At 36.9% G+C, this 27,820-nt stretch overlaps 1 protein-coding gene across 3 annotated transcripts; it reads left to right on the top strand.

The window, feature by feature from the left end:
* Positions 1-883: 883 nt before the first annotated feature.
* On the top strand, positions 884-27,511 carry Cstf2 (cleavage stimulation factor subunit 2). 3 transcript variants are annotated; one of them, XM_071606210.1, is made up of 16 exons: positions 884-1,177; positions 2,379-2,457; positions 2,812-2,981; positions 3,558-3,694; positions 4,166-4,285; positions 4,580-4,717; positions 7,356-7,479; positions 12,253-12,312; positions 14,878-14,937; positions 15,113-15,214; positions 15,577-15,718; positions 17,050-17,225; positions 17,495-17,787; positions 21,553-21,648; positions 22,436-22,561; positions 24,779-27,511. In XM_071606210.1, the coding sequence occupies exons 1-15, from the start codon at positions 1,120-1,122 to the stop codon at positions 22,556-22,558; spliced, it is 1,878 nt and encodes a 625-aa protein (XP_071462311.1). In that variant the 5' UTR covers positions 884-1,119; the 3' UTR covers positions 22,559-22,561; positions 24,779-27,511. The 3 variants fall into 3 exon arrangements, with proteins under 3 accessions (XP_071462311.1, XP_027790356.1, XP_027790352.1); XM_027934551.2 differs by lacking the exons at positions 14,878-14,937; positions 15,113-15,214 and having other exon boundaries at positions 1,018-1,177; XM_027934555.2 differs by lacking the exons at positions 4,580-4,717; positions 14,878-14,937; positions 15,113-15,214 and having other exon boundaries at positions 1,016-1,177.
* Positions 27,512-27,820: the final 309 nt, after the last annotated feature.

Below are 27,820 nucleotides of genomic sequence, written 5' to 3'. Positions count from 1 at the left end.
AAGTTTTTCAAAATATTTCTCACATTTGAAGCAAGAGCTTATATACACTCTTTTAATACGTCTGCGATTTTTAAAACGTCAGTGCCTCAAATTCTGTACCTATTTTACTATCTCTGGCTTTCTCTTTTCGGAGAGCAAAATATAACTCTCTAAGCAAAAAGATGCTTCCCTTTCTTTACGGTCTTGTAGATTTTCCACAATATCATTGAGGGAGTTAGACTAGCCTTCATCTTCTATGTTTTTCCCTTTTCATTATCAATTATCTTTTTTCCTCCTCTATCTAACCCAGTTCTCATTAGGTATTCTACTCTGGATTTCCTCCAACCCCGGCAGTTACCCAGATTGGTAACTACAGCAGTACGCCATATCCCAAAAAGATGGATGGGCACCAGAGTATGATAACACCAGTCAATAATGTTTTCTGTTCTATTTCCAAACCCTGCCTTCTAATGTGGTCTCCTGCAGCGCTCCACCACTACAAACCCCAGGAACCCACAGGCCACATGAGAAATACAGGGGTCTGTTCTCTCTTAGCATCCCCATCTCCTCACTAATGTTGGCGCACAGACATTTGTGCCATGCTCCTTCTCAAAATTCTCTTGGCTAGCGCAATGTTCATCTCACTCCGTAGTCACAACTTCTGCAAAATAATAGGACGAGCGCTTCTAGGGCACACGCCTCTGGGCGGACCGAGCATTACCCTCCACCAATAGGACGAAACTAAAATGAAAGTGTCAAGGATAAAAATGACTTCTCTGTTACCAAGGCAAAGCTGCTGCCTCTCTATTTATTATGCCGACTAATACTTGCGTCAGCCAAACAAAAAACGAATAATAACAAAATTCTGCAGACTGAAAGCCTTCAAATTCGCCTAGACCCGCCCAAATCCCGTTTGGAACGGAGTTATTCACAGAACGCAGCCAAGCCCTAACAGAAGGTTAGTCCTTTCGAGCAATTACGCCAGCCTGAGGCTGACAAAATGACGTCAGGGGCGTGGCTCTGCGTCCGCTTCATTCAGGCGCTTCCGGTTCACGCGTGGTACGGAAGCGTGGTCGGCGCTCGGCTCACGCGCTGTACGGAAGTGTGTTTAGGCGCACCGGAAGCCACCGGAAGAGAGCGATGGCGGGTTTGACTGTGAGAGACCCTGCGGTGGATCGTTCTCTACGTTCTGTATTCGGTGAGAGGAATTCAGTGGAACCAAGCATCTGGGAGGGACAGAAAGAGGCAGGGGAGCAGCAAAGAACCCTGCACCTCCCACCTCCTGGATCGCCACGAAAGCCGGCATTGGGTCGGGCTTGCAGGGCTCTCTGCCTATCCAGTGGGGGGTCAACCTGATGGACCCGTGAGCAAAAAGATGCTTTCCTTTCTTCACGGTCTTGTAGATTTTCCACAGTATCATTGAGGGAGTTAGACTAGCCTTCATCTTCTATGTTTTTCCCTTTTCATTATCAATTATTTTTTAGAAGCAGGCACATGGCGAAGCGCCTCAGTGTTCTGTATTCTAGAATGGAGATACCAGAAAATAGAGTATATGCGGAGAGTATAGATTCCTGAGCCCACTTCCCGCCCTTTAATCAGGACTTAAATCCTTTGCTTTTTACCCATAACATTTTAGTTCATCCATAGTTCTAACGGCCACCTGGCATCTTGAGGAGGATTGCAAATGAATGAATGAATGATTAAGACTTTGTCCGAGGAATCTTAAAGAGGATTAAAACTATTCTGAGTAATATTTTCTGCTGGAATAAGTTAATTTTAAAAAATACTTGTGGTGGGCTGGTGCTGTGGCTCAGTGGTAGAGTGCTTGCCTAGCATGTGTGAGGTACTGGGTTCAATCCTCAGCACCACATAAAAATAAATAAAATAAAGGCATTCTGTCCATCTACAACTACAATTTTTTTTTTAAATACGTGTGGTGATTTTAAAGCACCTTTTGAAAAGTTCATGACAAAACAGTTCAGAATAATTTCCTCCACTCTATTCATGGTTATTCTCCTGTAAGTGTGTGTACGTGTAGATATAGGGACATTATGTACCTGTTTTAACATAATGTGTTTTTAGTAGTCACTGTTAAAAGTTGAAGACCTTCAGGTACATACCAGTCCTTAAGTATTTATTTTTGTCAAAGTTAAGGAATATCTAACACTGTTAGATCTGTTGGAGAACTCCTTGGGAGTATCTACACTTTTTGTATTTAGTTTCAGTGGTTTATTTCCCTTGTTAAGAGGTCTGAAGAAACACATGGAAGTGCATTTTTGGAGAACACTATTTTGAGCCAGTTGTTTTATATTCAGTGAAAGTAGAAACTCTACTGTTTACTTTCTCATTAAATATCTAGGCTACAAACTCAGAATTTTAATATGCTATCTGTTCCTTAGTGGGTAACATTCCTTATGAAGCTACTGAAGAGCAATTGAAGGACATCTTTTCTGAGGTTGGACCTGTTGTTAGTTTCAGGTGAGATCCTCTTCTTCTTGGTGGGAGAGTCTTATAAACCACCACAAATTTGGCCTTTAGTAATAATGGCAAGGGTTTTTTTTTTTTTTCTTTTTACTGGTAATTTTCACATGCATTTTATTTTTGTTAGCAACTTTATTGAGACATAATTTAGGTACCATATAATCCACATTCATTCTTACCTAAAAGATATGGATTTTCTTTTTTTATTTCAACTGTTTTAAATATACTTCAATGATGCAGTCTGTTATAAAGCTGTTTATTTTACAAAGGGCCATATTAAAGCATGGCAGTATTAGCAAGAACCCTGTATGTGTGTAGCATTTGTGCCTGATACTTGGTTTTGCTCTCCAGATTGGTGTATGATAGAGAGACAGGAAAACCAAAGGGTTATGGCTTCTGTGAATACCAAGACCAAGAGACGGCACTTAGTGCTATGCGAAACCTGAATGGTCGTGAATTCAGTGGGAGAGCACTTCGAGTGGACAATGCTGCCAGTGAAAAGAACAAAGAAGAGCTGAAGAGTGAGTATAATCCCAGGATGTATGCATTATGAATTAATACATATGTGGCAATAAAATTTTTTCCACTTATGATGTTTTAGAATATGCTAAAATGGTTAGCCACACAGCTTTGTTTAACCAGCCTGAGGTACTTGAATTAGGAAAGTACATATCTTTGAGAAACAAGGTAAAGTTGACTTTAGAAATCCTTCTGTTAATTTCCAGTTAAAGATGAATTCAGGTCCACCAAGATAATAATTGTGCTGTGTCATTACTCCTGTGACCATGTATGTTGTCAGATCTGTAACTGGTAGGGGTACTAAGGCTTTTTTTTTTTTTTGGCTTTTTTTATCTCTTTAAACCTTTTTATCTTTTGAAAGAGGTCAGTATGCCTGATTCCTTAACATTGACCATCTAAGTGATCATGGTCCCAGCTGTCTGTCCTCTGAGAACATAGAGAATATAGACGAGATTTTTAAATCATTTATTTCTCAGCTCCAGAGAATTTATCTATTGGTTCTTGTAGCAACCATGGAAAATAAAAATAGATACTTAGAATGATTTAGCTGTTTTTCCCCTAACTTTCTTCCTGATCAGGCCTTGGCACTGGTGCCCCTGTCATTGAATCACCTTATGGAGAGACCATTAGTCCTGAGGATGCCCCTGAGTCTATCAGCAAAGCAGTTGCCAGTCTTCCACCAGAGCAGATGTTTGAGCTGATGAAACAAATGAAGGTGGGAAGAAACATTAGGTTATGAATAAAGCAGTTCACCTCAAGATTTTTAAGGAGTTAATTGAAATTTAATGGAAATAGTTTCGGAGCTCAAATAGAATTTGTATGTAGATACAATTTTATGCATCTTCAATATGCCATGTGTGAACAATATACTTTACATTTTGTACAGAGAGCTTTCTATTTATACAAAAACACCTACTCAAACAATCCAGCTTGTTTTTTGTAGCCCCCGTAGATATCAGATATAGATATTAAAAATACAACTTTATCCTAAATGATAGTATTATGGTATTTGAAATGCCTCTTCCTGCCATTGCTAAGATTTTTGTGTGCCATATAAAAACAAATGATAACTTAAAGAGCCCCTTGAGTATTACATTTGTCAGATGTAATACACAAGCTCTAAATCACCATCGATTTCTAAGTAATTAAGTATTGAACTTAATAATGAATCTGCTTATCTTCTCAGCTCTGTGTCCAGAATAGTCCCCAGGAAGCACGGAACATGTTGCTTCAGAATCCTCAGCTGGCTTATGCTTTGCTGCAAGCACAGGTAGTGATGAGAATTGTGGACCCAGAGATTGCCTTGGTGAGTGCTTCTGATTCTTTTATAGAAATGATAGGGTAGGTCTGGGGAATATAGCTTAGTGGTAGAGGGTGAGTTTAGCATGCATGAGGCCCTGGATTTGATCCCCAGCACTGCAAAAGAAAGAAAGAAGGCTGGGGATGTGGCTCAGTGCTTAAGCAGCCTTGGGTTCAATCCCTGGTACCAAAAAGAAGAAAAGAAAGAAAAATTAATGGCATGATAAACCTTGAGTGGGATAGGGACTGCCTGATTGCTTTATTAAACAGACAGCTCATAGGTTTGTCTTTTCATTTTTAGAAAATTCTGCATCGCCAGACAAATATCCCAACGCTGATTACAGGCAACCCTCAGCCAGTCCATGGTGCTGGTCCTGGCTCAGGATCCAATGTGTCAATGAACCAGCAGAATCCTCAGGCCCCTCAGGCCCAGACTTTGGTAGGGCTTTGTGCCTGTCCCTTTATTTTATCTGTCTTAGAATCTCATTTTTTTTTAGGAGAATATATTGAAAGAAGAATGGTCAGAAACCAGAGATGATAATTTTAACTTCCAGACATAAAAGCAGTTTCCAGGTTGCAGAAGCACATGGCATCTGACTGAATATAGATTTGGTTCCAAGTTTGTAAAACAAAGTGATTTTTCCTGTATGCCCTTTTCTTATAAGCTAACTTACAAGAAATGTGTATATGCATGCCTGGCTTTGTGGTTGGCACTTTGTTGTTCCATATGCATTATCTCAATTAGTCCTCATAACAGTTGCATAAGGTAGGCACTCATATTTAAATCTCTCTTTTTACTGATGAAAAAAGTAAAACTTTCTAACCATGATACAATACCCTGAACCTATATAAAATTGATAACGTTTAAAAACTGAAAAAAATCTGTATTGAGGAAGAGAAGTAAACATCAAATACAAATGACAAAATAGAGGAAGAATTTGCCAAACATAATGGACAAGAGGCAGATTACTTGATTAAAGTTCATAATTGTGTTCAAAAATGTTCATTGCCACATTATACTAGTGAAAATTGGTAATATCCTAAATGTACATCTCTGGAAGAATGAAAAATATGTGGTATATTTATCCCATGGAATACTTTAAGCAGTTAAACTACATATTATAACATGAATGACTTTCAAGAACTTAAATCCATGTGGCATTAAGATGAACTAGAGCTGGGCATGATGATGTACACCTATAATCCCAGTGGCTCTGGAGGCTGAGGCAGGAGGATTGCCAATCAAAGCCAGCCTCAGCAACTTAGCAAGGCACTAAGCACTTCGGCAAGACCCTATCTCTAAATAAAATACAAAAAATGCCTGGGGATGTGGCTCAGTGGTTAAGAGCTCCTGGGTTCAATCCCTGTTACAAAAAAAAATTAACTAGAACATATGGTATTAACATAGATAACTCAAAAACATAACAGTATAAAAGTGAAACTAAGTTAATGTGGAATGTGGAAACATTTCCAACATGTGGGATATATGTGTCTGCATAAATCCCAAAAATACATTGAGTGAGATTCAAAGAACATATTCAGAATATAATGATTCATATAAAATTTTTAAAAATCTATGAGAATTCTTAGTGATTATCTAATGAGATGGGGATCTTGGGTATATTGGGGAAGATCATATAGATTTTCTTAGTATATATAATTTATTTCCTAAGATAAGTGGTTATAGCTATAATTTTTCATAGTAAACCAAAAAGGACTCATGAATTAGTGAGAAAATTGCAAATAATTCAGTAAGAAAATGGGCAGTGGACATAAACAGTTCACAAAACAGAAATCTAAATACATAAAAGTGTCTAATCTAAAAATAAGGTAAATGTAAATAGAAACTACAGAAAGGTACTCTTTTTCACCTATCAGATTGACAGAGGTAAACAACCTAGATGTGTCCTTCAAAGTTACAGTGCAGGGGATGGCAAAGAATTAATGTAAATGACTAGATAGCAAACATGTTTGACTTTATAGGCCATAGACTTTCTGTCACAACTACCATAATAGTATGAAATCAGCCAAAGACAGTATGTAAACAAGTGTATGTTGTTGTGTTTCAGTGAAACTTTATTTATAAAACCAGTTAGCCATATTTGGCCCATGAGTCATAGTTGACCAGCCCCTTCTCTAAATAAATAAATATTTTTTCAGAGATGGGAAGGAAACGAACTAAGACTAAGAGAGGTTAAATGGTCAAAAAATAGAATTGTATGTGGCGAATGCAGGTTCTATACTTGGTCCTTTCTGACCTCGTAGCCTGTTTTCTCCTAACTACCTCGCTACATGGTTTCCTATCTTCTGTTTTAGACTTTTGTTTTCTAATTGCTTATGTGATTTTGTTTTTTATAACTTCACTTTTATTCTTACTGAGTTCTTTCTGTTTCAAAGGAGGACTCAGTTCTCTAGGGAATTCATGGCAAAAAATTCATATTCCTCCCCCCTGCCCCCAAACAAGAATTTTGTTTAAGGACAAGAGTAAACTTGGTCAAATGAAAATTATTTTCACTGTTTTAAAAATATTTTTAGCTGTAGATTGACATGATACCTTTATTTTAATTATTTATTTTTATATGGTGCTGAGGATCAAGCCCAGTGCTTCCCATGTGCTAGGCAAGCACTCTACCACTGAGCTATAGCCCCAGGCCTATTTTCACTTTTAAAAAGTGGACTACCAGCAGTTGCTTTTTAAAAAAGTCCCAGCCCCTTCTTTGTCTTCATGGGTTCAAGACACTTTTTTATTGTAACTCTTACTGGTAGGCCCCAGTGATGAAATCAAGAATAGTTGCTATATGCTTCCTTGCCACACAGATAACTTGTCAATCTCTGCAGCAAGGGTATGTTCCATTTTAACTGTATTCACATAACAAAACTCATGGCACATATCATAACTTGCTTCTATGGAATTGAAAGTGTACAAAAAATATAATGTCACACAAGACATGCTATATAAAAAGGATGTTTGATAGACTATTTAGGCCACCAATTTGAAGAGGTCTTTAAGATTGTAGACTTAAAAGTATTGAATCTGCATAGAGGCATGTACCTACTTTGATTTCTCTCTTGTTCAGGGTGGAATGCATGTCAATGGTGCTCCTCCTCTGATGCAAGCTTCTATGCAAGGTGGAGTTCCAGCACCAGGACAGATGCCAACTGCTGTAACAGGACCTGGCCCTGGTTCCTTAGCTCCTGGAGGTAAGTCTCTAGACTTCACCATCTTGTTACCTTGCTAAAGTTTTGTCTTACTGGGACTGGGGTTGTAGTTCAGTGGTAGAGCGCTTGCCTAGCACATACGAGGCCCTGGGTTCAATCCTCAGCACCACAGAAAAATAAATAAATAAAATAAAGGTATTATGTCCAATTACACCTAAAAAATAAATACTTTTATAAAAAAGTTTTGTCTAAGTGCTGCAATATAACCAATTATTTGATAACAGAATCATGATATCACACACACACACACACACCCCCCAAACCCCACACCCCCCCCCACACACACACACTGGGGTTTGAACCCAGAGTCTCGCACATGCCTAGGCAAGCTCTCTACCTCTAAGCTACACTCCAAGCCTTAGGGGATTTCTTATATACAAATTCTACATTTGACTATGAGAGCAGGGAAGGGGCTACAAAAGTAGAAAGTACACTAAAACATCCAAAGTAAGGAGGAGAAAATGGAATGAATGGAAACAAATTCAAGGTGGCGAAAATAGAGAAAAGGAAAGACATTGTAAAGTAAATAATGAATGTAGAATAAGATGGAAGGAATAAGAAGTAGTGTAGTAGTATGGTCTTTATTCTGTCAAATACAAATGGACTGAATTCTCTCATTAAAGCCCAAAAACTTTTAGATTAGGTTCAACTCATAAAGAAAACAGGCGTAAAATACATTCAAACCAAATAACAAAAAGAAGAAAGAAAATATAAGGGCTGGAAAGGTAGTTTAGTGGTAGAGCACTTGCCTAGTGTGTGTGATCCCGGGTTTGATCCTCAATACTGGAAAAGAAAGAAGTCTTGAAATGACTCATTCAGTGAAGCACAAAGATTGGCAGTTGATAGAGTATGGCTGTTACACTTGTAACTTCATTATTTAACAATTACAACTAAAGACATTGAATGAAATAGTGATTCCCCACATGGAAACATATGAACAGATAATGTTTCATCAGTAAAGTTTTTTATTAATTTTTTTGTTGTAAATAGACATAATACCATTGCTTTATTTATTTTTATGTGGTACTGAGGATCGAATCCAGTGCCGCACATGTGCTATGCAAGTGCTGTGCCACTGAGCCATAACCCCAGCCCTCAGTAATTTTTTTTAGGCAAGTAAATTTGTTATCTAATCTGGGATTGATTGACTGCAATAGTATTCCTAGTGAACTGTTTAAATCTAAGTTCTTCTAAGAACTGAGTTGACAAGGAATGGGAAAAGATTTTTAAAGAAGTTTTAGCAAACTCAAAATTTTTATTTATCTACTGTATCCTAATGCAGTTGTAGTTAGATTTTATTTCTGTGAAAGTAATGGGATCTGTATCTTACACATCTTTTAGTTATAGGTATCTAAATTACCTTAAAATATCACCAAAATTTAGGAATGTGGTGCTACTGCACATAAAAAGTTTGCAGTCTAAGAAATAATTTCACTACCAAGAGTTGGGCAACACTTAGACTAATCTATACTTTGTTTAGTGAGACAGGTAAATTGATCACACTCTTGGGTTATCACAGCAATGTCAGATGGCTCTAGAAATTTCTAAATGTCTGCTCTCTGTTTCTGTAGTTAACTTTATCATGAAGGGTTTACCATTGTGTTATAGATCAGCACCATTTGTGGACCACACTTAGAGTAGCATTGTTCTGTTAGACTATATATATATATATATATATAGAGAGAGAGAGAGAGAGAGAGAGAGAGAGTGCTTATTGAGAAATTAAATAATAAGCTTTTCTTAATACATAGAGACTTATTTCTTTTAACTACAAAAATACACTTCCTACTCCAAATGACCATAGAATCATTTTTTTATTCTTTTTTAAAATTTATTTATTTATTGTGGTGCTTGGGATTGAATCCAGGAGTGCTTCACCCACTGCCCTTTGTGGGGTTTTGTTTGTTTGTTTGTTTGTTTAGTTTGAGGTAAGGTCCCACTAAGTTGCTGGGGATGTGATCCTCCTGCCTCAGCCTCCCAGGCAACTGGGAGTAGAGGCATGTGACACCACACCCACCTTGAAGAATGCTTTTGTTTGTTTTCTTTTGTTTTTTAAAAGAGCATGTGTTTAGCCACAAAGAAAGACCTTAACAAATTTGAAGTGGAGAATTTACAGACCACATTCTCTAATTATAATTTAATAAAATTAGAAACAAATAATTAAAAGGTTACTGAGGAAAATCTTAACTTACAAATTAAGGAACATACTGTTCCTGAATTAAAGAAGAAATAAAAAGAAATTTATAAATCATGTAAAGGAAAACAAAGTTATCCATATATACTTCATATAAAAAGCACAGAAATTGTAAACACAGTGCTTAAAGGAAAATTAATATCCTTAAATGCCTATATTATTTAAAAATACAGAGATTCTAAGTACTAGTTAGGAATTTTTTTAAAAAGACACCAAGAAGAGATTAATAAAGATAAAAGTCGAATGTAAATGTTAAATAATTAAAATTTCACATGGTGTTTTTTATGAATTTGTAGCCTTTATAATTTTGAACTTATTAAAACTTTGTGAAGATTTTTGAGATACCCTATACAGAGCTCTTTGGTAATCGATGAGAAGTGGGGAAACAACCTACAACCTAGTAGAAAAGTAGACAAAGTAAATGTGTAGGAAAAAAATGCATAGAAAAGAAGCACAAATGGCCAACAAAAAAACAGATTTATTTATAGTTAAAAGATTACAAATTAGGGGCTGGGGATGTGGCCCAAGCGGTAACGTGCTCACCTGGCATGCGTGCAGCCCAGGTTCAGTCCTCAGCACCACATACAAACAAAGATGTTGTGTCTGCCGAAAACTAAAATAAATAAATAAATATTAAAAAATTCTCTCTCTCTTAAAAAAAAAAAAAAAAGAAGATTACAAATTAACACTGAGATTGCCCTTAAACCCATCTGACTAGCAAATGTCAAATAGAGATGACACTTAATTTTGGTGGAGAAAGCGGTACTTATACATTGATGGTAGAACTGTAAAGTTTTTCAGCCTTTTAAGAAAGTAGTCTTAACATTAAAAATTAATACACATTTTGACCGATCAATTCCACTTCTGGGAATCAAACCCATATAAATAAAAGCACCATTATGTGATAATGCATAATATGAGAAATTATGTCCTTAATTCCTCCTACTATCACTTTTCTCATATGCTAAATCTTTGTGTTGTTTTAGACATTGGTCTGGATAGAAGGAATAGTATAGAATTTTATGTCTCCAAGGGAGCTTTGAAATCATTTAGACCAACTTAGATGTCTGTTAGAATAACCTGATTGCACTTATAAAACATAGATTGCTAGTCCTCACCTCCACACTCTAACTCAATAGCTCTGAGGTGAAAAACCCAGAATTTGCCTTCTAACAAATTTTCTGGTGATGCTGAATGCTGATGCTGGTCTGTGTACCACATTCTGTGAACCAATGTTTGGACCATCTCATTCATTTTATAGATAAGGAAGCCTAGGAATGTGTTGATTTTATCAAATTGTTTGTTCAAAATCAATTTAATTGCAAGGGCAGGACTGGCACCCAGGTTTTCAAGTTCTTAATCCATAACTCTTTGGTGCTTGACATGCTAAATGAATAGGGGTGTGTGATGTGTTCTTGCTATTTTAGGGGGAAGTATTAATGAACTGCAAACATAAACTTGTCTTTTGTCCCCACTCACAGCATATATGCTCCTTTGAAAAAAAGAGGATTATTGTTAGGTTGAAGGGAACAGAAAAGGACTTGGGGTACATGATTATTCTTTGTGTAAGAGTCATTATACTCCAACTAATTAGAGTAGATTTTTGGTTCTTGACCCTATTAGACCCAGTGTCTGCTTATCATAACATATTTTGCAATGATTTTGCAATCCTGAAATGAAATGCACAGATGATGTGACTTATGTAACATGATTTCTATAATATTAAAGAAAAGTAAAAGGCAGGTACACTAGAAAACAAAATGTAGTAGTCAGATGATTGCACCTATGCCATGAATGTAAAAACTTAAAATGTAGATAGATATAAGCATGGTTTTTTTGGTTTGCTTTTTTTTTTGGGGGGGGGTGGCAACTCAGAATGCCAAAAGGACTATTGACATTGGTAATATAACTTTCTGAAATAGTGAAAACTTATAATAAAATTCTGAAAATAAATTGTTGTACTCATAATTTACTCAGTAATTTCATTTCTGAAAAATTCACATATATATTTCTATGGCTCTAGGTCCAGGTAGCTATAAACAGTTTTTAATTTGTGTGAATGGTCAGTGAGACATTTAGAAGATTTATAAGACACAGGGTAATTCTCCATTTTGTGGGACTATCTCAAACATTGCAGGAAATCTAGTATCCCTGGCCCCTTCTCACTCAATACCAACTGTGTCCCCCAAAAAATCTTTGTCACAACTGAAATAGTATACCCACACATTTACAGAATGCCCCAGGAAGAGTGCTGCCTCCCATGAAAGGAGGTCTATAGGTAAGTGGCACTGTTTTCCTGTATTACAGAAGAGCTTTTTGCAACAGTTTTGGAACTAATGAGATGAAGCATTCTAACTGAACTCACCTTTCTGTCACTGAAGCAGGAAGTATACTAACTCCATCGTCTGTCTTGCTGCATTGTTGAGTGTTAGTTTTCCTCTTCCTTTGTAGGTTTCTCCTCGTAAGGCAGAATGAGAAAATTTGTAAACTCAGCCACTATTCTAATTTTTTTCCACTGTGCTAATTTGTGCTTTCCTATCCTGCCCTTTTTCTTCTACCAGGAATGCAGGCCCAGGTTGGAATGCCAGGAAGTGGACCTGTGTCCATAGAACGGGGACAAGGTAAATAAATATTAATGCCTGATTATATGGACTGGCCTTAGAAATGTTCCATATCTGCACTCTCTAATATGGCAACTGCTTATCACCAGTAGCTATTTAAATATTAAGTTAATTGAAATTAAATAAAATTTAAAATTCAGTTTCTTAATCACCCTAGTCACATTCCAAGTACACAGTAGCTGCATGTAGCCAGTGGATACTGCATGGGACATTGCAGATATAGAACATTTCTATCATAGAAACTTATAGTGAGCATTACTAATCTGGACTTTCTACCCAGTAAGTCAGAACCCAACTCTACAAACATCATCAATTCTTAATAGTGTAATGAGTTTCCTAGTAATCTAATGAGTCCACTGACATGTTCTTTCTCCCTCTATGGGTGTCTGTTGAATTAGTAAAGAATTTTAACAGCAAACATAATATATGACTGAGTAGGTAGAAGACTAGATTTAAACCCCAGAGCAAACTGGAAGGGGTTATAGGTCTATAAAGACTACTTGAGAAGTGTCCATTATACTGCAGCAGGAACACTGATATCCACATTATTTCTCCATGTTACTGGAATTTGAAGAATAAAATGCAGCAGCTCAGTTGAAAACAAAGTTTAGGAGGAGAGAGGATTTAGAAAAGAGAAGGAACTGAGGGCATACTATATTTTGGGTACTTTGATTTTCATAAACATCCTTGTGAGTTGGGTGGCAGCATCTGAGTTTTACAGGTGAAGGGATGGAAATCAGAGTTTTAAAACTTAGGACAAGCTAAGTAAATGCTGATTTCTAGGTATTATGGACCAGATTTAGTACTCTCTTCCGCTGTTCCAATTAGTAAGTGTCAGAGCTAAGATTGAGAAATATCTGACATCAAATATCTGTCCTTTTTCTTTCATCTTATACTGCCTCTATTAAATATTTTTCACTATATTCTACTCTTATTCATTGGGTCACTGTGATGGGTAAAGATTGCTTTGTTCCGGCATAGAGAATCTTTAAGTTTTTTTCTTCTGAGCACGTGGTCTTTTAAAAAACAAAATGGTAAGATTCAAGCAAGTGGTTTGTTTGCTGGCATTGGTGGTTAAATTGATATAACTAATAATTTTTTTCATTAGATGCCATGTCTAACAGCAAATGAACTCCTGACCAAATGTTAAATCTTTTTTCTAAGCATCTCATGCTTTTGTGCTATTGTGTCTTCCCACCTCACCACTGTCTGTGGAGCATGTATGTACCCCAAGGTATTTTTGCAATAATGAGAAGGGATTAGGGCTTCAGTCAGACTTACACCTTTCCCCAAGCTATTAATCAATCAATCAAGCTTTAGCTGTTTAATACATACTTCCACATGACATGCCATCCTGTTACAATTATCTTCATCTTTCTGGTAAAAAATTAACATAAGGAAATGACTCACATTTTAAAGATATTTCAAGGATATCTTCATGAAGAGACAGAGTGAGATGAGCTTTCTTTTATAGTTTCCTTCAGTGCCCAGCAGAGGAAGCAAGAATCTTATTTGTGTCCAGATTGTCTCACTTTTTTTTTTTTTGTAATCCATGCTGCTTCTACACATTTGTAGTGGTGAAAGGAAAAACAGATATTTGAGATGATACTTCTTCCTTTCCTACCATCTTTGTTTAGTGTTGGTTGGTACTCTTCTCATCTCATTAGTCTTTGCTGTTGTCATGATGTTTATTATCAAAAACTTGCTGTAGCAGATCATTTCATATAGGGTGGTATTCTCTTTCCTCATCTAAAATTCATGCACTGCAATTTCCCCATTTGATAATATTTTAATAGCAAAAGTTTTTGTGCTTGAAGATATGACAAAAATAGTACTACCCACTTCTGTTATAGCTTCTCCAGAATAAATCTTGCCTTCCAGATTCTTTCATGTTTTACTTCTGAAAATATGTTTATGTTCTTTATGTTCTATGTTGCTTAACTAGAGGTTCAAAGCTATCCTTTTTATATTTTGTTTTGTTCTGGGTTAATCTTTTTTCTTTCTTTCTTTCTTTCTTTTTTCTTTTGTAATAGTGCCATAAGGAATGAGGGGAAATAGGGAATAGTAGGAGGAAGGAAAAATTGAAAATCACTGGTTATTCCTAACCAGATAAAACCCAGTGACCCTAGGCTGGAGATGTGGCTCAAGTGGTACCACGTTCGCCTGGCATGCATGCGGCCCGGGTTCGATCCTCAGCATACAAACAAAGATGTTGTATCTGCTGAAAACTAAAAAAAAAAAAAAAATATTAAAAAATTCTCTCTCTCTCTCTCAAAAAAAAAAAAACAACCCAGTGACCCTTGGGTTTCCCTCTGGGAAGCTATCTGGTCAAAATGGTACTGTATAACATACCCAGAGGAACTAGTGTAGTTTAGGAAGATTTTGTAGCTTGGGGCAAGGCAAGTTAATGAACTCTTGGCTTTTTAACTTATATGTGTAGATCTTTAGTCTGCTTTTATGTATGTTTGTGTGTGTGTGCACGTGTGTGTGTGTGTGTGCACTCGCATGCACGCAAGCTATTTTAAGTGTCTGCTCTTTCTCCTTTTGAACTTACTGCTCACGTAGGAACCCTACAGCACTCGCCCGTGGGACCCGCCGGGCCTGCATCAATTGAGCGAGTTCAAGGTACCCATTGTATCTGCGGGTTTCCTTTTGCTTGTGGTGTTCAGGGTGGGACGTTAAGAGGAAAAGAGCTGCTTCGCAGTCATCCTCATGTTCAGAACCCAAAAGGGTAGTGTTTTTGTTTTTCTTAATTTTTTCCTGTTGAGGCCACAAGCCTAAGATTGACCTCTTCACACAGGGCAGAGAACATGGATGATATGTGCATCTGTCCGAGGCTGTACTCCCTCCCTACTGGTGTCAGGAGGCTTGGATGGAATAGCAGTCTGTAAGGAGACAGCAGGTTCTTGCAGAGCCATGGCAGTGTTCACATATGCCAAGACCCTACCTCTCTTTTGTGACTCTGGTCCTTGAACTAAGATTGATTAGAAGGAAAACCAGGAGCATAAGTTTCTTCAGGTTGCAGTGCTAGTCCTTGGCAGGTTGCTCCCCAGTTTGCTCTTTATATAATTCCATCCATACCTCTGACATGGCACAGATTCTGCCTACACCCTGCTTCTGTTCTTGAACTGCAAGAGGATTCTGCTGTGGTGAGGTTTCACCCACTCTAAGGTGTCTGAATTATGTTGTCAGTGGTGTATAGAGTCATTTCTTGTTTCCTTATGTGTCTTTCACAGCAGTAACTCCCGTTTGTTTCCCTGTCAGTGCCGATGCAAGACCCCAGGGCAGCTATGCAGCGGGGATCCTTGCCTGCCAATGTCCCAACTCCTCGAGGTTTGTTAGGAGATGCTCCAAATGACCCACGGGGTGGCACTTTACTCTCTGTAACTGGAGAAGTAGAGCCTCGGTAAGTGTTGACATAGAAAAAAACAAATATGAAGCCAGAATTTCTCCTTGCTTTGAGAACAAACTCTTTCCACATCAGTTGTACTTGTTTGCCCACTTCAAAAGATAAATATTCATGGCCACTGTCCAAGACTAAGCACCTATCCTCAGGCAAAACTGTAGTTGAGTATGTTTTTTTGAACTAATCATGACTATTGTATATTCAAAAATTGAAAATCCTAGTACACATACCTGAGCAAGGAAAACTTGTGGTGGTAGTAGTAATATTATTAACAATAATAATAGTAGTTGCTGTTAATAGGGATCATACTTATGACTCTGCTCTGAGTACTTCACTTAGGTCATCTCATTAAGCCCACACAACCCAAGCTGGGGATGTGTAGCTTAGTTGTAGAGCAGGTGCTTAGCATGCACAAGGCCCTGGGTTCATTTCTCATCCCTGCAATTAAATAATCCACATAACCCTAGAAGATTAATATGTTTAGTCCCATTGTATAGATGAAGAAAACAAGGCATACTGGTTTTTCTTTTAAGGAGATGATATTTAAAACTACAAAGAGTGTTTTATTTTTATTTTTTTAGAAACTTAAAGTTTCATGTTGATGCTTCCATGTTGAAAGACTTTTTTTGATTTAAAACCTTTTGGGACTTACATCCTTGGCCTTGATGACTTGAAAAACTTCCCCCAAATTTTGAAGATTTAGAACTCATTTTCCTGATTATCTGCTTTCAGTAGCAGGAATGGGAATGTTTAATGAGCTAATGGTAGGATAAGCATTTGGGGTAGTGTTTTTTTAACATATTTGTAAGTACTTGTGGAAATGTGTAGTTGACTAAAACCATATGTAGCTACAAAAGCCACTTTTGTAGTTCAGAGTATACAGGTTTTGTGTGAATTTAGCTTATTGTATTAAATTGCCCTTAGCTTAAAATAAGGATTAAAATTGCATTTAAAGAGATCACTGAGTGTTACTGTTTGTGAAACTGAACTTTTTGATTCCACTTACAAATAGTATATATAAATCAGTACCTGGGAAAATTTTACTTTCTTAACCTATTGATACAAGGAATAAAGTATAAAAAATTAAACAGAAAAGTAAATGTGCCCAATATGACACAGCTCATAAATGATATTGCCTAGATTTGAACTGTAGGTCTGAATTCAGAACCTGTGTTCTTAAGCACTGTGTTAACATTATTCGTTATGCATATAATGAATATCCACTAAGGTTTGCATTGGTTCTTTGTTGAATATTTACTTATTGGTCTTCTATTGACACTTTACTGTTGTTGTTATGTTTTGTTTTGAAATTAATTTCTTTCCATCTCTAGAGGTTACCTGGGACCTCCTCATCAGGGTCCTCCCATGCACCATGTTCCTGGCCATGAAGGTCGTGGACCACCCCCACATGAGATGAGAGGAGGGCCATTAGCTGAGCCCAGACCTCTAATGGCAGAGCCAAGAGGACCCATGCTAGATCAGAGGGGTCCACCCTTGGATGGCAGAGGTAAGGGGAGATAACATCACAAAGCCAACTGTTGGTCATGGATTGATAAAGAACTCAGCTGTCTCTGTCTCTAATCTGGGATAAAGATTGCTGGGGCAATAGGGTTGGCAAGCATCTTTAAGGCTTACCAGCAAATCTGAGAAACTAGAGGGAGATAGCAGTCTCAGTTAAGGGGAGACATGAGTAAGGGAATAGATTTCTATCTTTTCTTGAATAGTTTTTACAATACAGGTGAATAACTGCACATTGATTTTCTTACAACTTTGTAGGTGGAAGAGACCCCCGAGGAATAGATGCACGAGGGATGGAGGCCCGAGCATTGGAAGCAAGAGGATTAGATGCTAGAGGATTGGAGGCCCGTGCCATGGAAGCTCGTGCCATGGAGGCCCGCGCCATGGAGGCCCGCGCCATGGAGGCTCGTGCCATGGAAGTCCGGGGAATGGAGGCCAGGGGCATGGATACCAGGGGCCCAGTGCCTGGCCCTAGAGGACCTATGCCTAGTGGAATCCAGGGTCCCAATCCAATGAACATGGGAGGGGTTGGCCCCCAGGGATCCAGACAGGTATGCATAATACTTCTAGCATCTGTGTGAAATCTTGATCTATTCAGAATTGGTTATTGAGCCTGGTTATTACTGCCTTCTGGCTTGAACTTTTCCTTAGCTTGTTAGAAAGGGAAGACTAGGATCTCCCTCTATTTTGTCTGTTAAGCAGGTGATTTTTCTGGCCACCAGAATTGTAATCCAAAAGAACAACCTTGTCCTACCATTTCAATAACTATTCATTTATAGCAGAGACCCTGAGAATTTAGGAGTCAGAGAACACTTCATTGGGGGTGCAAACCAACATCATATATAAGGCTTTTTCCAAAAGATGCTTGCCTGAATCTCAGCCCAGGTCTAACTCTCAACATGTCTACTAGTAGGATCTGGGCCTTGGATGACTTGAAAAACCTTCCCCAAATTCTGATATGCAACCCTGACCAAGAACCACTGGGTTAAAGCATATGAAGAGCAGTGGTGATTTACTTATCTTCAGTTTGCAGAAACCTATGTTAATTATTGTCATCACATAGCCCAAATAAATGGGCAATGCAGTAGCAAAGGCAATTCACTAATGATCACCTTAAAATCTGTAGAACTGAAATCTGTCTCTTCTTTATTTGACTCTCCAGGTGTGTGTATGGTACTCTACAGTTATCTATTTCCTCCCTTTTCATTCACATTTGATTGTGGGCAAGTGGTATATGTGTATCTTCCCTGAGTTTTTATATGCTATTTGCCTATAGCACCTGTACCTTTCTTTTTCTTCTTTCTTTGTATTTCTCTCTTTCCTCTTTCATATGTTTAAATGTCTTCCTCCATGTCTGTGTGTGAGAGAAAAAGAAGGAAAATATTAGAGCCAGAATAAACACAACTTCATGTAGTTCTCTCATTTTATAGGTTTGAAAACTGAGACCCAGAAATTCAGGTGACTTTATAAATTCACATAACTAAAAAATGGTAAGGAATAGAGCCTACTGGGGTTTTTTGCTGCTGCTGCTGTTGTTTTTTGGTTTTGTTTTTGTTTTTTGGTACCAGGGATTGAACTCAGGGGCACTCTACCACTGAGCCACATCCCCTGCCCTATTTTGTATTTTATTTAGGGACAGGGTCTCACTGAGTTAGTTAGCGCTTCACTTTTGCTGAGGCTGGGTTTGAACTCTCAATCCTCCTGCCTCAGCCTCCCGAGCCCCTGGGGTTATAGGCGTGCACCACTGTGCCCAGCTGAGCCCACTGTTTTTTCCACTCCATTACTGTGTTCTGTATCTACACATTGGTATATCTGTATATGTGTGGCTATCTTATCTACACTTCTTTAATTTGAAATAAAATTTGTTTTCCTAATCTGTGGAGAATAAACGTATTCTATTGTTTTTCAAGTTTTGCTTTTAAATGGGCCTTGATTTTTATTGTTCACTCTATAGTCAGTAGCCTCATAATAGAATTATTTTTATGCATTCATTCAACTATTATCTATTGAGCCCCTACTATGTATGAAAGGTACTAAGGATATAGCAGTGTGAACAACAAAGTCCGTACCCCCATAGAGCTTATGTACTAGCTAGGGAGACAGTCAACAAATAACTACATAATGTACTTATTTATGTAGTTCTGCTGATAATTCTATAAAGATATTGAAAAAAACGGGTTGAAAGACCATTTCTGAGTAACATCTTTTTCTTTTCCACTAGTACTTCAACTCATTATTCTGGAATACTAGGTTTTTTTGTTTTTATTTTTGTTATGTTTTGTAATGCTAGGTATCAAACATAGGGCTTTGTATACACAAGGCAGTGTTCTACCACTAAGCTATATACCCCAGCTCAATGTAGTTTGTATTAACAGAGTCAATGAAACCATTTAGATCCAAGGTAGAGGCATTTTTATAAAGCATCTTCAAACTTAAAAAAAAATATTTTCACTTATAAATAAATATATGGAATACATTGACTTATCTATGAGATATACATTAAGAACCTCATCTCCTTTCCTATGCCTCTCTTGCTTGTGATAATTGCTTTTATTAGAATGTTTAAGTAGCTTTCCAGAAAATATGAATGTAGATTTTTATTTTCTTCTTTTCACTGTTTGTACTTTGTTTTTGTTTTTTTCACCTATGTCCTTAGTTTGTTATTTTAAATCAGATTACAAAAAATTAATTCCAGTCCATCCAGTTGGAAACCTGTGGGTAAAAGTCTTATTGTTACTGGGATAATTAAATAAGTTACCATCCAAAGAAGGGCGTGTTTGAGAATTAAAGAGAGAACTATTAATAAATTACTCTGAGATGAAAGCTTAAATTGGGACTGCCTTAGGCAAATGAAGACGTGTGGTCATCTTGCCTAGTACTTATCTGCCTAAAATGGGTAACCCTATAATCTTAAAATGGCCATTATTAAGTAGTTACTTCAAATTGAAGTACCTCAAATTGTTATTAATAAGTGTTGCTAAGTTTTAGAAAGATTATACTTGTAGATGTTTCAGATCTATAGAAATCATTTACATTCAGACACTCTCTGGATTCAGTATTAATAAAGAACAGAACAATGATAATATTTTAAGAGTCTATACAAACCTGTACTGGTGCTTCTTCCACCCATTATCTGGCAAATGAGTTATGCATGTATGTGAATGTTCCAGATGCTAGAAGTGTTCACTATATTTTAAAACTATTTGAATGAAAAACTATAAGATATAGTTCATGCTTTCTTTCTAATTAAACAAAATATAAAAAACAGGGTATAATAAAGTATTATTTTTAATCATTTGTTTACTCAAGGTCATCATTAAATAGACCCATTATTTTACATAGTTAAGCCTGGGTGGTTTCTGGTCTCTTTCACTGTCGTCACCTGGCTCTTCACATTGATGCCATAAATTTGCTCCTAACAGTTGTTTATCTATATTTTTTTATGTTTTGCTGCTTCTAATATGCTGGGGAAGCAGGTAATGAGTTTATTAACAATCTGTGTTTAATAAGACTACTTAAACTCTGGGTGAATGCCTGAATGTGAACATAAATTCTGGTATAGGGCCCATCTGATAGTTACACTAGGTCCTCAGAGGCCTTTTCCCTGGGTCCTGATAATCTTCCAAAGGATTGAACTCACTAAAGATCTTAAATACCGATAAGTTTGCTATATTTTTTACTTTGTTCTTTTACTCAGGTCAGTTATATTTCTTGGTCTCTGTTAAGCAGGACAGCATATGCAGCATGTTCTCTATGGAACTCTGTAAAAAGCAATTGTTGGTCTAATAGCAGGCTTTCTCCCAGAGACCTCTCCATCTCCTTTGTGCCTCTCTGACATGATTGTCTTTCCCTTACTTGTGGGATAGGGCCCTTTGGGACGAACTACCTATGTCTGATTGAACCAGAGGTAGGCAGTAGCCCTGTGAATGTAGTTTCCCCAGTGGACCAGCACACATTACCTCTAGATTCTGTTGGCTTTCATTTGTTTCCACTGAGCACTAGTTTGCAGAATGCTAACAGTTTTTCCTCTGCTTATTTGGCTGAATTTTGCTTAGTCTGATGGTATCCAATTGTGCTCTGTGATATTTGTTGATGATGCTAGAGCTATTGTAAGTAAGTATGTGTAACTTGCTAGTTGATTTCTGGCTAAGCCCTGCCTTCTACCATTGCTAGTTGTAGAAACTGATTCAGAGTCATTTGTTTTTATTCCTATCAGTAGAGATATCCTAATTTTTCACACTGCCATTTCTGTATTTGGGTTCCCTATATGGCAGGAATTCTAAAAACAAATCTCTTCTCTCTCTCTGTGCACGTAGGTCCCAGTCATGCAAGGAGCAAGCATGCAAGGTGGAACCCAGCCTGGTGGCTTTAGTCCTGGGCAGAACCAGGTCACACCACAGGATCATGAGAAGGTAAGCAACACAGTCTGACTTCTCCTTATGCACAAATCTAGTCTTTTTGATTCCTCTTTTCACAGTTACCGTGTGGTGATCCTGGGTCTTCAAAGTCCCTTTGGAGGTGATGTTTACCCTAACTTAGAACTCTTTTATGACTTATTGACTGAAAATTTGTGGACCTGGTTCTAAAGTTTTTAAGTGTATATAAATAGCAGCTTATCTTACATTTCAGACTCATCTACCAATAGCAGATTGTGCATGTGTGTGCGTGTGTGTGTGTGTGTGTGTGTCTGTGTGTGTATGTGTAGGCCACATTGAACTGGAAATCCAAACCCTGTTCTTCCTCCCCTTTCTACTTCATCCTTAAAATCAATAGCAGACTCCCCACAAGTGTATCCTTTTGTTTTTTATATTTGGTCATTGTGGAAAGCTCATGTCTAATGGAAAAGCTAAAACATTTGAATAGGAGAGACTTTCAAAACAGAATTAAAAACTGAAGAATTCCCAGGGCTCATAGATACCATCTTAGCATGCAGCAACTTTGAGTTCATGAAGGTGTCTCTTTTGAATTATCTAATCTTAGGTATTTTAATTTGTACTTGTTCTTTTCATTGTGCCTTTTCTCACTGATCTTTTTTTTCCTTTTTGGCCCACTGTTTGTTTTCTGTGTGTTAAAGATCTCCCTTTTTCCATTTGCTTCATATTCCACGACAGTAGCTTTTTGGACAGAAGCTGGTGATTTTTTTGTTGTTGTTTTTTAGTTGCCATGACTGAAACTCACTACCTTCTTTCCTCTACACAGGCTGCTTTAATTATGCAAGTTCTTCAACTTACTGCAGACCAGATTGCCATGCTTCCTCCTGAGCAAAGGCAGAGTATTCTGATCTTAAAGGAACAAATACAGAAATCCACTGGAGCACCTTAAAAGGTGAGCAAAAACTTAATCCCACCCAAGCAGGATTAGCTCCTTGTATATTTGGAGTGTGTACTTTCAAACTTAACCAGAAATTGTTCTCTCTGGAACCCTACGTCCTCTTAACTATACTCTCCTTACCCTTTAGTAGTCAGTGCTGTGGGGATAGAGTAAGACTATTGAACATTACTCAATTTTTGAATTGTTTAGAATATTTTTGAACCTTTCCAAATGAAAAAAGTAATATATGATCAGTTTAACAAAATTAAATCAGATCGAGAAGTGTAGAAAGTTAAAGGTACAAAGCCCTGCTTCCTCAATATCATTCCCCAAACAGAAACTCTTAATATAGCTTTGTGTGTATCCTTCCAAAATCAGTTGTATTATTTCATTTTAAACTATGCCTTCAAAATGAAGGAAATATAAAACAGTTAAATAAAATGTAGAACTAGCCAGGACAGTGGCACATGCCTGTAATTCCAGCAGCTCGGGAGGCTGAGACAGGAGGATCACAAATTCAAAGCCAGCCTTAGTAAAAAGTGAGGCACTAAACAACTCAGACCCTGTCTCTAAAATAAAATACAAAAAAATAGGACTGGGGATGTGGCTCAGTGGTTGAGTGCCGCTGAGTTTCATCCCTGGTATACCCCCCTACACACCCTCAAAAAAATGTTGAACTATTTTAGTTTCTAGCATTCTATTTAGTTTCTAATGAGTATTTTGGTATTAAAATATTACTGTACATTTAAGGTAATAAATGTCCACTAGCACCATCAGTTCTATACATTTTGGACATTGCTGTACACTATCACCCTTATTTTTCTTGCTCATCAATTAGGTAAAGAAGGTTCAGGTAAACTGCCTCATAAATGATCATGTGACCTAACCTGATATACAAGTATTGGTTTTGTGGGGGTTTTTTTCCCCTATATCTTTGTATCTTATATAAACGATTCTATTTCCAAAATAATTTAAAGATCTTATCGTCTCAGTATCTGCTGGGATATCTCCTTTAGAATTTCTGCTTTTACCCCATTTGTATTGTAATTTCTATCCATATATTATCATACAGTAGTGAACCCATTTATAATAATTAATAGTTTTATTAAATATATATTTTAATCCACATTTGTAATATCTTTTTAACATCTAAATAAACTGTAATAGGAGGTTATCATGTATAGCTGTCTAAATTTTTGTTTGACCAGCACTGTAACTTTTTTTCCATATACTGCAGACATTCTATTTTCTTCAGTGAAAACAGACTCTATTATATTCAGAGGAATTTACTTTTATAATTTACTTATGGCAAAGAAGGTATTCTCGGCAATGTGAGAAAATTGTCATTTTTGGCTAGTCAAGGTAGAAATATTTCTGGAAGTTCTTTCTTTATGTATTCTTGCTGATGAGATATCTAATTTAAAGCCTTGCACATTAAACACAGGGCAATTTTTGTCTGTTTTTTAACTTTTGAAATAATTATAGATTCACAGAGGTTAGAAAAAGAGTGCCAAGAGCCTTGTGTACCAGCTTCCCCCAATGGTAACATCCTATCTTTTTGCTTTTAGTCAAAACCAAGAAATTGATATTGGTACATTACTTTGAACTAGACTATAAACCTTATGCAGGTTTTTTAAAACCACAGTAATTTGTGCCCATGTGTGTATAACTGCAGCTGTGCAATTTTATGTTGGCAAGGTTTTGATATCTGTGCAAAATGTGGCCAGAGCATTAGCTATCCTTTCATCCTATACCTAGCTTTGGTGATCTCTCTGTGCTGTCACTAATAGCCTTCTTTATTATTATTGTTAGAGATAAGCAGTTCTCAATCAGGGACAGTTTTGCCCCTGAATGGGCATTCTGGCAATGTCTATAGATATTTTGGTTGTCAAATTTTAGGGAGTATTGTATGCCACTGGCATTCAGTGTGGGTAGAGACCAGAGATGCTCCTGACCATCCCATAATGCATAGGATATTTTCCTCACCTGCTAATATCAGAGAGTACTCTGGCACAAAATGTCATTATAGTGCTGAGGTTAAGAGACCCTGCTAAAAAGGATGATTGCTTTGGGAAGTGGGAAGCAGGAAACAAACACCCAGAAATTCTGCCCTGGGAATTTGATCTCATGCATATTGTCCTTCCCCCTAGCCTTTTTTGGTTTTTTCCTAATGTTTGGGGAAGAGAACTTTGTCTCCACTTCTAATGGCTTTCTCCCGATTTTTTCTTTCAGGTTTTTAAAAATACCTGGCAACAAATGTGGAAATTAATTCCATGATTTTGTTGAAATGTTGAAAAAAGGTGACTTCTGCATCCTAACCCTTGAATGACTCAATTTGGTGCCAGGTGGAGGACTCCCATCACCTTCTCTCAGAACAAAATCAGTTCATTTTGTCTTAGTTTGTATATTTTCTGTGACTTGAAATAAACTTTGAACACAATTTTAGTACACTGCAAGTTGATATACATTACCTTTTTGCTTTTAAAAAGCTGATCACCAAGGGTGAAACCTTAGATATGTTTTCTACCCTTACTGCAGCATTGTACTTTATGTTATATTGTCATAACTGTTTTTTTACTTTAGATTAATAACCATTTATTCTTCTTTATGATATTTGAGGATTTCTCAGAAGCATTGTTTTCTGGAACTTAGTTTTTGTTTCATTTGCTTCCAGCAAGAATAAGGCTTTGCCCTTTGAAAACTTTCTAGAACTTCTGAAATTCCTGGGAGAGAATAGCATGTGCATGGAGATATAAAATGATCAGGAGGCCAACAAAGCAAAGGTCCTACAACAACTATATATTTATTTTAGAAGAATGCAAATATAAAAATGCAATTTTTTGTCAGTAGCAGTTCTGAACATGCATAGTTTGGAGTTACAACAAAGATTGTGTTGACACTAGCTGGAGTGTGTGTGTCAGCAACACAAGGGATTGTTGACATTTACTTGTGTGTTCTAAAACTCTTCAGTCTAGGTAGTCAACTTTAAAAGTTTAAAAAGTCCATAGCTTTTCACATGTTCAGGATAAATTAAAAACTGAACAGAAAACAAATGAACAAAATACATTTCATCCTATTTTCCAGGAAATCACTGACCTGCAGTCCTACCCTGTAACCAAATTATTCTGGGAACTTAAAACATAGAAACCCCTAAAACTTTTACATTCTTCTCAATGATTTTAAGAGGACCAAATGTATAACACAAGCAGTCAGATTGCCCTTTAGGTCTGCCCTTGCTTGCTTCCTTGCAGATAAGTATGAACATAATTAGTGCCACTAGCTCTAACTTATGGGTCTCTCCTTGCCTGGTATTCTCTCTCTTATAATGGCAATGAGGAGGGACATGGTTTCTCTCCATCAGGCCAACCTTGAGAGGTTAAGTGTTGCCTTAATAATTAGTAAAGTTCTACTGGAACTACTTTTGACCCTATTTATATTCTCAGAATCCTATCCTCTGGGTTAGGATTATGGTCAGGTGAATTAAAAGTCTGGCATAGGCTTAAAGAATGTAATAGCATATTGCTTACAGGTCAAGCAAAAGAGTGCAAAGATAATCAACTTCATGAGAGACATTAAAATTGAGGGATTTTCTACTCTGATATATAAACACTTAAAATGAAAATTTGCTGGATATTTCATATTTCAACCTCACAATACAGCCGAGGAGATTTCTGGGTATCCTGCTCATCCCAAATTCAGCTTGAATGTTAGTTGTGCATAGAGTTTATTGTTTTCATTAACTTTTCTGCCTATTTCCATGAATATTTAGTCCTTGATGTGTTGGTTTTGGCAGCTGTCATCTCTTGAAGTGTCATTATATTTAGACATTGAGACCAAAAGTGAAACATTTCTTGTTAAGAACTCAGGTTTCAAAGAACTCAGATTTCGAATCAAGGTCATTGAAGATGAAATTATCTAGTAAGCAGTTATCAGGAAGCATATCTTCACGTTCCATTGTTCATGTTCCCAAATCCTTATTAATCTTAGACAGCTGAAATTCAGATGAACAAATTGGCAACAGTAGTGGCATTTCAATTTAGCCCTACAGAAACATTCATTGGTATATTTTACTGATGAATAACAATTTAGCTACCAAGACCTATTATGTTCAGACTAGTGACTGAAAGAAACAATCATTAATTCAAGCCATGGAGGTTCCTGGTAGTTAGAAACAACCTTTTGTTCATTCTTGATCAGTTAATGGTAGAAAAATAGGTGCTGTAGTGCTAATTTAGTAGAAACATTCTTATAAATCTATAATGAGTTGAATTGTCTTTGAGCACAATGAAGTGTGTGTATTTTTCCCCTCTTTGAGAGCCTGGGGCTCCTTTCCTCCTGGTTATTCACTGTGACAACTAACATCCCATAGCCAGTTGTGGTCATTGTACACTAAGGTAGATAGGAGAAGTAACATTTCGGTAGGAGAAAGAAAGGCATTTTGCTTGTGTCATTAGGTGAATGATTCTTTTGTGAAAAGTAAGTAGGAGCCAAAAAATTTTTATCAAAATTATAAATTCTTTATTTTTACATTAGATGTTAATAAACATCCCTTAATAAAAATGGGGATAAAGAGCTTCTGCTGACTAAGTCATCCATGATGGTGATCAAGTTTTCCCAATTATTTCCTAAATACAACAATACAAAATAATAATATAGCTAAATGAATTTATTATAATTCAACTATTATGTTTCAATGATGATTCACATTTTCAAAATTTTCTTTCCCAAATGGAAAGCCCAGAAAAAGTAACAGACAGATTCATTAAGCAAAAAAGAAAATCCTTCATTTTTGACCAGCAAAAATAAAAGTATAAGTTGTTGTTCACACTGGATAAGATCATATTTAAAGTAACAATGTACCTAGTCGGCATTATATGGGGATGGGGTTCTTGGTAATTTTATGTTCATTGTTATTTATGGTTATTATGTTTTGTCATTAATTCAATAAATTTATTTAAAAAGTCACCCTACTTAGAAATCTTCTGTAAGGGCAGGAGGGAGGGGGGATTATGAACTAAAGTCCAGGAGATGGAAACACTTGGAATCAAAGTCACCTGGAGTTAAATAGTGTAACTGACAACCACCAAAGCTCTGCCATCAAGCTTTGCCATGGTCTTGGCTTTTTAGGATTGACAATTTCCCAAGAAAGGATCCATGTGCTTTGCAATTATTGACTTCTCAAGTTCTTAGATTGGTGAAGCTCAAGTATTAACAAAGTTAAATGCATTTCTTTTAATGACAGCGAGTCGAGTCAAGTCAAGGCTTGAGAGGTAC

Source organism: Marmota flaviventris, chromosome X (genome assembly GCF_047511675.1).
Source record: "Marmota flaviventris isolate mMarFla1 chromosome X, mMarFla1.hap1, whole genome shotgun sequence".
Classification (NCBI taxonomy): Eukaryota; Metazoa; Chordata; class Mammalia; order Rodentia; family Sciuridae; genus Marmota; species Marmota flaviventris.
The sequence above is the reverse complement of the archived record's forward strand: the minus strand, read 5'-3'. Positions and strand labels throughout refer to the sequence as shown.